The sequence below is a fragment of the Scyliorhinus canicula genome, chromosome 3, assembly GCF_902713615.1.
Source record: "Scyliorhinus canicula chromosome 3, sScyCan1.1, whole genome shotgun sequence".
Taxonomy (NCBI): domain Eukaryota; kingdom Metazoa; phylum Chordata; class Chondrichthyes; order Carcharhiniformes; family Scyliorhinidae; genus Scyliorhinus; species Scyliorhinus canicula.
Window position 1 is genome coordinate 23,407,086 of NC_052148.1, and position 12,045 is coordinate 23,419,130.

At 45.1% G+C, this 12,045-nt stretch overlaps 1 protein-coding gene across 1 annotated transcript in view; it reads left to right on the forward strand.

Annotated features, from left to right (window-relative positions):
• Positions 1-12,045, forward strand: part of atrn (attractin) — a 382,044-nt gene that overhangs the window by 82,212 nt on the left and 287,787 nt on the right. Inside the window, exon 6 of the mRNA XM_038792945.1 lies at positions 1,761-1,966. Coding sequence (XP_038648873.1) covers positions 1,761-1,966 — 206 coding nt within the window. The remainder of the gene's footprint in view (positions 1-1,760; positions 1,967-12,045) is intronic.

Genomic DNA, 12,045 nt, shown 5'->3' on the forward strand with positions numbered 1-12,045 from the left:
AGTCCTGGAGTGTCTGAGAATATTGCCACCTGAACCAAGCTGACTGACTATTTTAAAGACAAACTGAAATTGTGTTCTTCCACATCATCAAACTATGAATAACGTGGGTATTGTTGCCCTGCGCTTAGCAGTACCTGTGAGGTACCCATAACCAGAGTTAAGGTTATATTCCCTGTAATCTGCTTTCAATGGCAATTTGAAACATTTTAGTGAAATGGCATTTTATTTGGAGACTTGCTTAATTCTGATGGTAAAAATAAGGGCAGTGATACAGTTAATATTTTTAATGTGTTGCTTTTCATATTCTACGTTCACCACTTGTAACTTTTAAGTTGTGGAGTTGCAGAAATTTAATTTGCAAATACTGCTGAGCATTTTTAAAATGAGATTTGACTATTTTGAAGATGCTCCTGTATTTTTTTTAAAGCAAATATTTATTCCCAAGTGACTGCAAAATGTGATCCTTTTGTCCCAGTTCATACCAGGTATTTCTGCTCAGTCCACTAGCTCCATGTTTGAAGTAAACAAACATAAATCTGGCGCACTTAATCTGGCGGAAACACAATTTAACCTGTTGGGGAGAAAATAATTGAATGAGATTTTCTGCTCTGTTCAAACTGGTTTATGTGACTGGAAGCAAGACAGAATTTTAATGGTGTTTAAACAGTGTTATGTGCATTCAGAGCCATTTGCACTGCCATTAACAAAAGAAACATTTCCAATCTCGAAAGTTATTTAGTATTCTGGGCACCTTTCTGGGATGTGGCTCTCTGAAGAGTTCATCGCTTTTCAACCCACACATGACAAAAAAAGCAGCTCAGAAATTTGTGCACTATTTCCCAATGCATCTTTGCAGGATCTATATTTAGCACTGTTACCACTTTACAAACAATGTGTTGCTGGGCTGTACTGTTCTGCAGAATGTAAAAAGAGAGGCAGGTGCTTTAACATGTATGTTAGTGACACCGGCTCCTTAATCTGATGATGCATTAATAGGCCCAGATTTTTAAATGTTGTTAATGCCATTGGTCTCTGAATCTTGGGATGTTAGTGTTGTGGATCCGAGCTGACTGATGGGGGATCTGCTGCAGCACTTCGAAAATGGTTTATTTTCTTGTCATATGTCAGACGACTTGGCAATGGCCCTTGAAATGTGGAGGCATTGGATCTTTTTCTTTTATGTTGTAATTGCACATTAGAACTTGAAATTTACATATTATGTTTCTCTTTTATGGAGTTGGTGATAATAGTGATGACATTCTGCAAGGTTGTAGCAATTCATGGATATCACCTTCAAACACCTTTTCTCAGGAATGCGGGAGTTGGCACGGTAAATTGTTGCCCATTTCCTTGATAGTTACTGATATGTTTGTCTTCACTCTAAACCGTATTCACGTGGTTTTTGTGCACAAATGAAAAGAAAAATTTCAGCAGTCTTTTAGAATCTGCGATGTGCTTATTCCTTTGAGGAATAACACAATTTATCCGTCGTCTTGCCGGCAAAATATTTGATTGGTATTGATGCGCATTTTAACCATTTCTTTATGCTTGAAGTTACCAACTCTTAAATTATTAACTCTCAACTCACTAGCCCCTTGCTGCTTCCCGCCTCCAGTTCTCTGCTTCTCCTGCTTTGCCTTCCCTCCTGTCTGCTCCCTCGATGCCTCCCTCCTGCTTGTCAACCCTTCTGCATAGAATGCCATGTATTTGTCAGGTATAATTGAATTATTTAATTTTTTCCTGATTTTCCTTTTGAACAGCATCAACTCCTGCCCAAACAACTGTTCAGGCCACGGAGAATGTCAGGAAGACACTGACAACAGCACCGTGCACTGTGTGTGCAGTGATTACTGGAAAGGAGAATCTTGTGATGTGCCTTACTGCAGAGACAATTGTGGGTACCCAATTCATGGCACGTGTGACCTGAATGATACCAAAGCATGTCTATGCAATGGTGACTGGCAAGGTGAGTTTCTTTGTGGATGCTTTTTAAAGAAAAGGAAGCAAATTTATCTGATTTTTTTTCTGTTTTACCATTCCTTCTCCACCTCTCCCGATTAAACTTTCTCCCAGTGCTACTGAAGATGCTGGGACACAGTTCTATGGTGGCAGTGACTGCAATGACTTGGTATCATAGAATAAAATAGCACAGAGGGAGACCATTTGGAAGATGGAGTCTGTGCTCAAGAGTCCAATAAGACCCACTCCCAGATGTTTCTCCAAAGCTTTACAATTTTTCTTTCTTTTGTATATTCATCCAGTTCGTTTTGAAGGCTACTATTGAATCTGTATCTGCTGCTTCATCAGGTGCATTCAAAATCTTATCTGCCCATTGCCTACAAATTTTGTTCCTCATGTCGCTTCCTGTTCTTTAACCTTAAATATGTGCTTCTGGTTATTGGCTTTTCAGCAATTGGAACCATTTTCTCTTCAAAATCAGTTCAGAGTAAATAAACAGCTCCGGTTTGACCTAAACGGGAGTTTAGGATTAAGGTGAATCCCAAAGCTTTTTATTCATATGTAAAAAGCAAGAGGATGGACAGGGAAAGAATTGGACTACGTTATGGAGAGTGGGGGGAATCTATATGTTGAGCCAGAGGAAATGGGCGAGGTACTAAATGAGTTCTTCGCATCGGTGTTCACCAAAGAATAGGACTTTGTGGAAGATGATTCATGGGTAGGGTGTGTGGACACTCTGGATCATGTTAACATCAAGAAGGAGATATTAAGGTAGATAAGTCTCCTGGGCCGGATGGGATTTACTCCAGAATACTGAGGGAAACAAGGGAGGAAATTGCTGGGGCCTTGGCTGACATATTTGTATCCTCATTGGCTACGGGTGAGATCCCAGAGGACTGGAGAATAGCTAATGTACCGTTTAAGAAAGGTAGCAGGGATAATCCTGGAAACTCTAGGCCGTTGAACCTCATGTCGGTAGTAGTTAAATTATTGGAGAGAATTCTCAGGGACAGGATTTATATCCATTTGGAAACAAATGGACTCATTAGCAATAGACAGCATGGTTTTGTGAAGGGTAGATTGTGCCTCACTAACTTGATCGAGTTGTTTGAGGAGGTGACAAAGATGATTGAGGGAAGGGCGGTGGATGTTGTTTACATGGACTTCAGTAAAGCCTTTGACAAGGTGCCCCATGACAGACTGGTACAAAAGGTGAAGTCACATGGGAACAAAGGTGAGGTGGTAAAATAGATATAGATATGGCTCGGTCACAGAAGACAAGGGGTAGTAGTAGAAAGGTGTTTTTCTGAATGGAAGGTTGTGACTAGTGGTGTTCCACAGGGATCTGTGCTGGGGTGTCTGTTGTATACATAAACGATTTGGAGGCGAATGTAGCTGGTATGACTAGTAAGTTTGCGGATGACACCAAGGTTAGTGGAGTGGCAGATAGTGTTCAGGATTGTCAGACAATACAACAGGACATAGATAGGTTGGAGACTTGGGCAGAGAAATGGCAAATGGAGTTTAATCCAGGCAAATGTGAGGCAATGCATTTTGGTAGGTCAAACATAGAGGGGTAATATACCGTAAAGAGCACAACTCTTCGGAATATAGAAAGTCAGAGATCTGGGCGTGCATATCCAGAGATCTTTGAAAGTGACAACAAAAGTGGACAAGGGAGTCAAGAAAGCATACAGAATGCTTGCCTTCATTGGACGGGGCATCGAATATAAAGAGTGGCAAGTCATGCTACAAATGTATAGAACCTTGGTGAGGCCGCACTTGGAATATTGCACGCAATTCTGTTTGCCACACGACCAGAAGGATGTGGAGGCTTTGGAGAGGGTGTAGAGGAGGTTGACCAGGATGTTGCCTGGTCTGGAGGGTGTTAGCCATGTGGAGAGGCTGAGTAGACTTGGACTGCTTTCATGAGAAAGACGGAGGTTGAGGGATGACCTGATCGAGGTCCACAAGATTGAGGGGCATGGATAGCGTGGATGGACAGGCACTCTTTCCCAGGGTGGAGGGGTCAGTCACCAGGTTTAAGGTCCGTTGGGCAAGGTTTAGAGGAGATGTACGAGACAAGTTTTTTTACGCAGAGTGTGATGAGTGCTTGGAATGCCTTGCCTTGGGATGTTTTGAAAACAGATACATTAACGACATTCAAAAGGCACCTTGACAAATACATGGGTAGGATGTGTATAGAGGGATACGGCACAAGGAAGTGCTGAGGGTTTTGGCAAAGGTTGGTATCATGACCGGTACAGGCTTGGAGGGCCTAAGGGCCTGTCCCTGTGCTGTATTGTTCTTTGTTATTTTGTGTCCCAATTCTGGGCACCGCTGTTACACTCTTGATGGTAAAGAACACACCTGAGCAGATCTTTTCTTAGAATAGATGTATTCACAGAGTGAGCATTACAGGTATATAATCTCCTCATTCCATTCTGCTCCTGTGTCAGTAAGTGTCTTTTCTTTGTTCTCAAGTAACCTTCCAATGAATGCCCTCCACCTTGTGTACTTAATCTCATTTGTAAAAATAAGAACTACATTTTATGAAGGATGCAGTGGCATTGGTGAAGATGCACAAAAGGGTTTCTGAGAATGATTACAGGGATGAAAGATTTCCGTTATATGGATAAATTGGCAAAGTTGGGATTGTTCTTATGAACAGAAAGTAGAGAGGACAGTTACAGAGGTGTGTAGCTTCATGAGAGTTCTGGATAGTGTGTAGCAGTACACATCTATCTAAGAACAGGTCTTCTCATTTTGTCAGGCGTTGCATTTTCCTCTTTCAGTGCTCACAGGAGCTTCATATTCTCACCCTCAAGTTGGCTCATGTGATTCTCTCCTTCCTGGTTTACATCACTCAAATCTCAGTCACCTCTTTCACTAAGTTTTCATGACTTTGGATATAGCCAATCCAACCTTGTTGCCTTTTCTTGATATTCACAAATGATCTTTCTTCCCCTACCATCCTTGGATGTTATGTCGCTCTTTCTTTTATCCACTGCCCTGCTCCATCCTTCTCCAGAACCACAATTCTCAACTTCTTAGTCTTCAGATATTTGCTTCTCTTAAGGCTCATGTTTCAGACCCACACAGTGAGACACTCAAAAGTTGTACTCTTGACTGTTCTTTTAAGTATTATTATTCCTCTGCATTCTTTGTCTCCTAGCATCCTAGATAGTGAGAAACTATTCTCATTAGTGGAAGGGTCAAGAACCAAAGGACATTGATTTTAGGTTAACCGCAGAAGAAGGAGAAGCGACATGATGGAAAGCTTTTTAACGCAGGATCTGGAATGTATTGCCTGAAAGTATGTTGGAGGTCGATTCAATTGTAGCTTAGAAATGGGAATTGTAAGAGTATTTGAAGAGAAAATTTGCGGGACTGTGGTGAACTGTGGCCAAGTGGGACTAGCCGTGTTGCTATTGCTGTGTGCTACCATGGACGTGATGGGCTGAATAGCCTCCTGAGCTGTAACCATTCTATGATTATACTGCTATCAAGTATTGCCCTAACCTTCGATTTTCAAAGAAAAACAACATTAACATCTCCAGTCTATCTAGGTTATCTTTAGTCCCTCAACCCTGGAAGCATTCTCCTAAATCTCTCTCTCCCATCCTCTACGACTTGTGTCCTTCCTCATATAACTTGCATCCAGACAACACCTTTGATAAAGGCAAACATTCTTGGGGGTTGAACAGGGGGGTAAGATTTCTATTTTTTTCTTTCCACCAACCTCACTTGGGTGGTTTGGTGCCTAAGTTGAGCAGTATGGTTGTAAACATGGGCATGAACCCATGACTGGGGCTTTTTGATGGAGCAATTTTAGGGTTATGGTGGATTCGATGTGATGTACCATTATACAGACTGAAATACTGTTTAATGGTGAAAGTGTGTTCTCAGCTGGTCTGAATATAAAATCCTTTTTGGGTTTTCTTCTTATTCAACCATGGAATGTGGGCGTCACTGGCAAGCTTAAGGTTTTTTGACCATCGCTAACTGTACTTGAGGAGATGATGAGCGGTTGCATTGAACTACTGCAGTCCGTGTAGTATTCACTACATGCTGTCGGAGAGGGAGTTCCAGGATTTTTTTAACCTGGGTGGAATGAAGTAACAGCAATGTATTTCATCGACAGGATGGTATGTGATTTGGAGGGCAAACTTGTGGATCTTACTATTTCCATGCACCTGATTACTTTCTTGGCAGTTGGATGCTTTGGCGATGCTGTTGAAGGTTCCTTGTTGAATTGCTGCAGTTACCCGTTTTGGACTGTACACATGGCAGTCATATTGTGCCAGAGGTGGAGGGAGTAAAGTTTATGGTGCCATTCTTTTTTCTCCCTCTTGTTCGACATCACCTTCAACCCCACTTTCAACAAGTTCTCTGGCTGAAGCAGGCTTCTCCGTCCTGTTTGGTGTTGAGCTTTTCAAGTGTCACTGGAGGTGCGCTCATTTATGGGCAGCATGGCAGCATGGTGGTTAGCATCAATGCTTCACAGCTCCAGGATCCCAGGTTCGATTCCCGGCTGGGTCACTGTCTGTGTGGAGTCTGCACGTCCTCCCCGTGTGTGCGTGGGTTTCCTCCGGGTGCTCCGGTTTCCTCCCACAGTCCAAAGATGTGCGGGTTAGGTGGATTGGCCATGCTAAATTGCCCGTAGTGTCCTAATAGTAAGGTTAAGGGGGGGAGTTGTTGGGTTACGGGTATAGGGTGGATTTGAGTAGGGTGATCATTGCTCGGCACAACATCGAGGGCCGAAGGGCCTGTTCTGTGCTGTACTGTTCTATCTATCTATCTATCTATATTCAGGCAAATAGACAGAATTCCATCAGACTATCCACTCTGTACTTTTGACTGGAGATTGTTTCAAATGCTTCAGCCTTGCCTTTTGCATTTATGTGCTGGGCTTCGACCATGCTGAGGTGGGGATGTTTACGAAGCTGTATCATCCTGTTATTTGTTTAAGTGTCTCCCAGCATTCAGAACTGGATATGGCAGGATTGAAAAGCTTTGATCTGATAGTTGGCTGTGGCATCACACAACTTTTTTATTTGTTCATGGGATGTTGGTGTCTCTGGCAGGCCCAGCATTTATTGCCCATCCCTGAGGGCATTTAAGAGTCAACCACATTTCTATGGTTCTGAAGTCGCACGTCGGCCAGACCAGATAAGGAAGACAGATTTCTTCCCTGAAAGAACATTCATGAACCAGACGGAAAATCGAGAATGATTTCATGGTCATCTTTTTTTTATTGAATTCAAATTTCGTATTTGCCATGGCGGGATTTGAACCCGGGTCTCTGGATTGTTACTCTTGCAACAATACAACTAAGTCACTGCCTCCCTATGACTGCAGTTGTTGGTTCACCAGGTTGGTATCTCATTTTTAAGTCCATCTTGTGTTGCTGCTGGTATGCTTTTCTACACCGTATTGTATCAGGTTTTGTCCCTTGGCTTGATGGTAATGGTATGGTGAGAGACTTGGTATACAATGAGCTTTACAGATTGTTGTAGCATGATGGCCTACATTGCCTCTTGGTTCTTCAGTTTGAGCTGTGAGATTGTTTTCTGAATTTCACCCATTTAGCATGGTGGTAGACCACACATAATGTAGGGTTTCCTCAGTTTGAATGTAGGACTTGTTTCCACAAGGACGGTGTGTGGCCACTCGTCAACAGCAGATTGCACATTTAACATGAAATTTCCCAAGGCAATATTCCAACAATACTGCGTGGACAGATGCATCACCGACTTGTTAGATTGCTGAGGACGAGGTTAAACAAGGTTTTCTCGAGTGTCGGTTCTCGCCACCGGCCTCAAGCCCAGTCAACAGCTATGCCATTCAGTGCTTTGTCAGCTGGTTGAGGTGCTACCGAGCCAGTCTTGGTGATGGGCAAGTCCCTCACTGCCAAGTATATTTTGGTTCTTAGCTCTATGTGGAGAAGCACAGATTGATCAACTAAGAGGAGGCAATGTGCACTTGCCTCTGTTGATAGATGATAGGGAGGTTCAATTGCTCATTTTTAACATGATGTTATGCAACTCTGGAGTCCATGTTGATGACTCTCTCTCCAGGTCACACCCTCCGTTTGCCACTATGCTCTGAATTCTGGTGAGTGTCCTACCAGTGTGACGGGGATGATATTGGAGGCCTGTGGAGCATTGGCTTCAAACAGTGTCTCCTGAGTATGACAACGCTACACTATTACTTGACTAATGTTTGGCAGCTCTTTATTTTGGCTCAGATTATTGAGGAGTACTGTGTGAGGTTGACTGGGCTGGACGCACCTTTCGTTATGTCCAAATCCAGTGCCGAGGTCAATGCTGAGTGATCCATTTATTGGTATTTATATTTATTATAGTTTTATTGTCATTTTATTGAAGTGGTTTTGGTACAGCAGAGCAGCTTCCTTGGCCATATCAGGGGCACTGAAGAATCAACCATATTGCTGTGCATTTCATAGAATCATAGAATTTACAGTGCGGAAGGAGGCCATTCAGCCCATTGAGTCTGCACCGGCTCTTTGAAAGAGCACCCTACTTAAGCCCACGCTCTACCTTATCCCCGTAACCCAATAACCCCACCTAACCATTTTGGATCCACTTTTAGGACTGCATAAGAATTGAGGGAGACCATTCGGGGGTATATAAAAACCAGTGACACGGGAGAGACTGCAGCTGGGTGGTGTGGGAGGTATTGAAAGCGGTCATCCGAGGTGAATATGTTTCGATTCAGGCTCGTAGGGAAAGGGCTGAATGGGTGGAGCTGGACAGGCTAGTAGGAGAAATCTTACATGGGGATAGGAGATATGCGGAGTCTCTGAATGAGAAGCTCCTGAAGGAGCGTCAGAGACTTCAAATGGATTTTGGGCTTCTTGACAGGCAAGACGGAGGGACAGCTAAGGAGGGTAAAAGGGCTAGTGTATGAATATGGGGAGAAAGCTAGCAGGATGTTGACACATCAGCTGAGGAAGCAGGAGGCGGCAAGAAAGGTAAGGAAAATTAAGGATGTGAGGGGGAAAAGTGAGGCCCCGGGGGGCGGCTAATGACGTGTTCCGTGAATTCTATAGTCGTTTATATGAGTCGAAGCCTCCTGTGGGGGAGAAGGGATTGAACCAATTCCTGGAGATGCTAGAGTTCCCGAAGGTAGAGGAGCTGATGGAAGTCTTGGGGGGGGGGGGGGGGGGGGGGGGGGGGAATTCGGTGAAGTGATAGACGAATTGGGGGCAATGCAATCGGCTAAGGCCCCGGGACCTGATGATTCTCAGTGGAATTTTATAAGTTTTTGGGGCTAGTGGGACTTCTGTTTGTCAAGGCTTTCAATTAATCCAAGGAGTTGGGAGTGCTTCCCCCAACGCTATCACAGGCACCAATCTCTCTCATCCTGAAGCAAGACAAGGACCTGGAGAGCTGTGGATCGTACAGACCAATTTCCCTTTTAAATGTAGATGCTAAATTACTGGCCAACAGAATAGAGGATTGGATTGGATTGGATTTGTTTATTGTCATGTGTACCGAGGTACAGTGAAAAGTATTTTTCTGCTAACAGCTCAACAGATCATTCAGAAGAAAAGGGAATTAAACAAAATTCAAGAAAATGCATGAAAATACATAATAGGGCAACACAAGATATACAATGTAACTACATAAGCATTGGCATCAGATGAAGCATACAGGGTGTAGTGTTAATGAGGTCAGTCAATAAGAGGGTCATTTAGGAGTCTGGTGACAGTGGATTGTGTCCCGGAGGTAATAGGTGAGATCAGATGGGATTTGTGAAGGGCAGGCACCTGCCGTCCAATATTAGACGGCTTCTTAATGTTAAAATGATGCCAGCTGAGGGGCGTGAGGCTGAGGTGGTAGTAGCCATGGACATGGAGAAGGCTTTCGACCGGGTGTGGATATACCAATGGGATATTTTAGGCAGGTTTGGGTTCGGGCAGGGATTTGTGGACTGGGTGCGGCTGTTATATCAGGCCCCGGTGGCAAATGAGAACCAACCGTACCCGGTCAGAATATTTTAATCTTGGAGAGGGACAAGGCAGGGATGACCGCTCTCCCCATTAGTGTTTTCCCTGCCCATAGAGCCTTTAGCAATGGCCCTTAGAACATCAAATGTGTGGTAGGGAATAGTGAGGGGGGGGGGGGGATGGGAGCACAGTATTTCTCTTTATGCAGGCTGACTTGCTGCTTTATGTTACAGACCCGGTGGGGGAATGACCAAAATCATGGCAGTATTAGGAGATTTTGGGTGATTTTCAGGCTACAAGCTGAATAAGGCAGCACGGTAGCATGGTGGTTAGCATAAATGCTTCACAGCTCCAGGGTCCCAGGTTCGGTTCCCGGCTGGGTCACTGTCTGTGCGGAGTCTTCATGTCCTCCCCGTGTGTGCGTGGGTTTCCTCCGGGTGCTCCGGTTTCCTCCCACAGTCCAAAGATGTGCGGGTTAGGTGGATTGGCCATGCTCAATTGCCCGTAGTGTCCTAAAAAAAAAGTAAGGTTAAGGGTGGGGGGTTGTTGGGTTACGGGTGGATACGTGGGTTTGAGTAGGGTGATCATTGCTCGGCACAACATCGAGGGCCGAAGGGCCTGTTCTGTGCTGTACTGTTCTATTCTATTCATGGCAAAGAATGAGATGTTTGTGATCCAGGCACGGAGGCAGCAAAGGAGACTGAGGGAGTTAGCTTTTAAAGTGGTGGCGGGGAGTTTTATATATTTAGGGATTCAAGTGGTTAAAGAGTGGGGGCAGCTCCGTAAGTTGAACCTGGGCAAAGCAGTAGACCAAACGAAAAGGGACTTCCACAGATGGGACATGCTCCCGTGGACGCTAGCGGGAAGGGTCCAGATGGTGAAGATGACAGTCCTCCCAAGACTGCTTTTCTTTTTTCAATACCTTACGATTTCTGTCCCAAAGGCTTTTTAAGAAAAATGTACGTGGCGATTACAGGTTTTGTATGGGCGGGGAAAACCCTGAGAGTAAAGAGGGCACTCCTGGAGCGGGGTCGCGGAGAGGGGGGCCTGGCCCTCCCGAGCTTTATTAATTATTACTGGACGGCAAACATATCGATGGTCAGGTAATGGGGGACGGGTCGGCCTGGGAGCGAGTGGAACTATGGAAAAGGATGTAACACAACGTGTCCTTCTGCAGTGGCGTCCTTATGTACAATTTATCATTCAGTTTTTCTCTAGGCATCTAGTCCCAAATTTCTCCAACGGTCAAAGCCCTGGCATGATGTAGGCATCCTGCAAGGATACGAGTTTCGAGGCTTTACTAACTGCCGTTCTCGCCGGCGAGGTACTCTACAAGTCCTGTGGCTGTGGCAGCCCGAAGGGTGTGGGGGCAATGAAGGCAGCACATGGGATTGGAGGGGGCGTGTGGTCTCCGATTTGTAACAATCACTGGTTTGTCCCAGGGAGGCTGGATGGGGGGCTTCAGGAGGTGGCAGCAGGCAGAAATCGAGAGATTTGGGGATTTATTTATCCAGGAGGGCTCTCCGCCCTTGAAGGGATGAGAGAAGGAGTTTGAGCTACGGGGCGGGAATGGGTTTCGATATCTTCAGGTCTGGGACTTTGTCCAGAGGCAATTTCTAAGCTTCCCTTCTTTCAGGGACTACAGAATAAGGTGATGTCAAAAACTGGGGTTGGAGAGGGGAGGGTTTTGGAGATATACAAGGAGTTGGTAGAGTGGGAGTGGCCCCGATCAGCGAGGTGAAGCGGAAGTGGCAAGAGAAACTGGGAAGAGAGCTGCAAATGGAAAAGTGGGAAAAAGCCTTGAACAGAGTCAATTCAGACTTAGCCCGATCCAGTTCAAAGTAGTCCACAGGGCCCACATGACGGTAGCCCGGATGAGGAGTTGGAGGATGGATGTGGGGGTAGCCCGGCTAACCATGTGCATAGGGCATGTCCGAAGTTGGAGGGAGTCTGGCAGGGATTTGCGGACGCTATGTCAGAAGTCCTGGAAGGGAGGGTAACCCCGAGTCCAGAACTGGCAATATTTGGGGTATCAGATAACCTGGGGGCCATGGGGGGGAGGGAGGCCAATGTCCTGGCCTTCTCCTACCTGGTGGCCCGGAGACGGATTT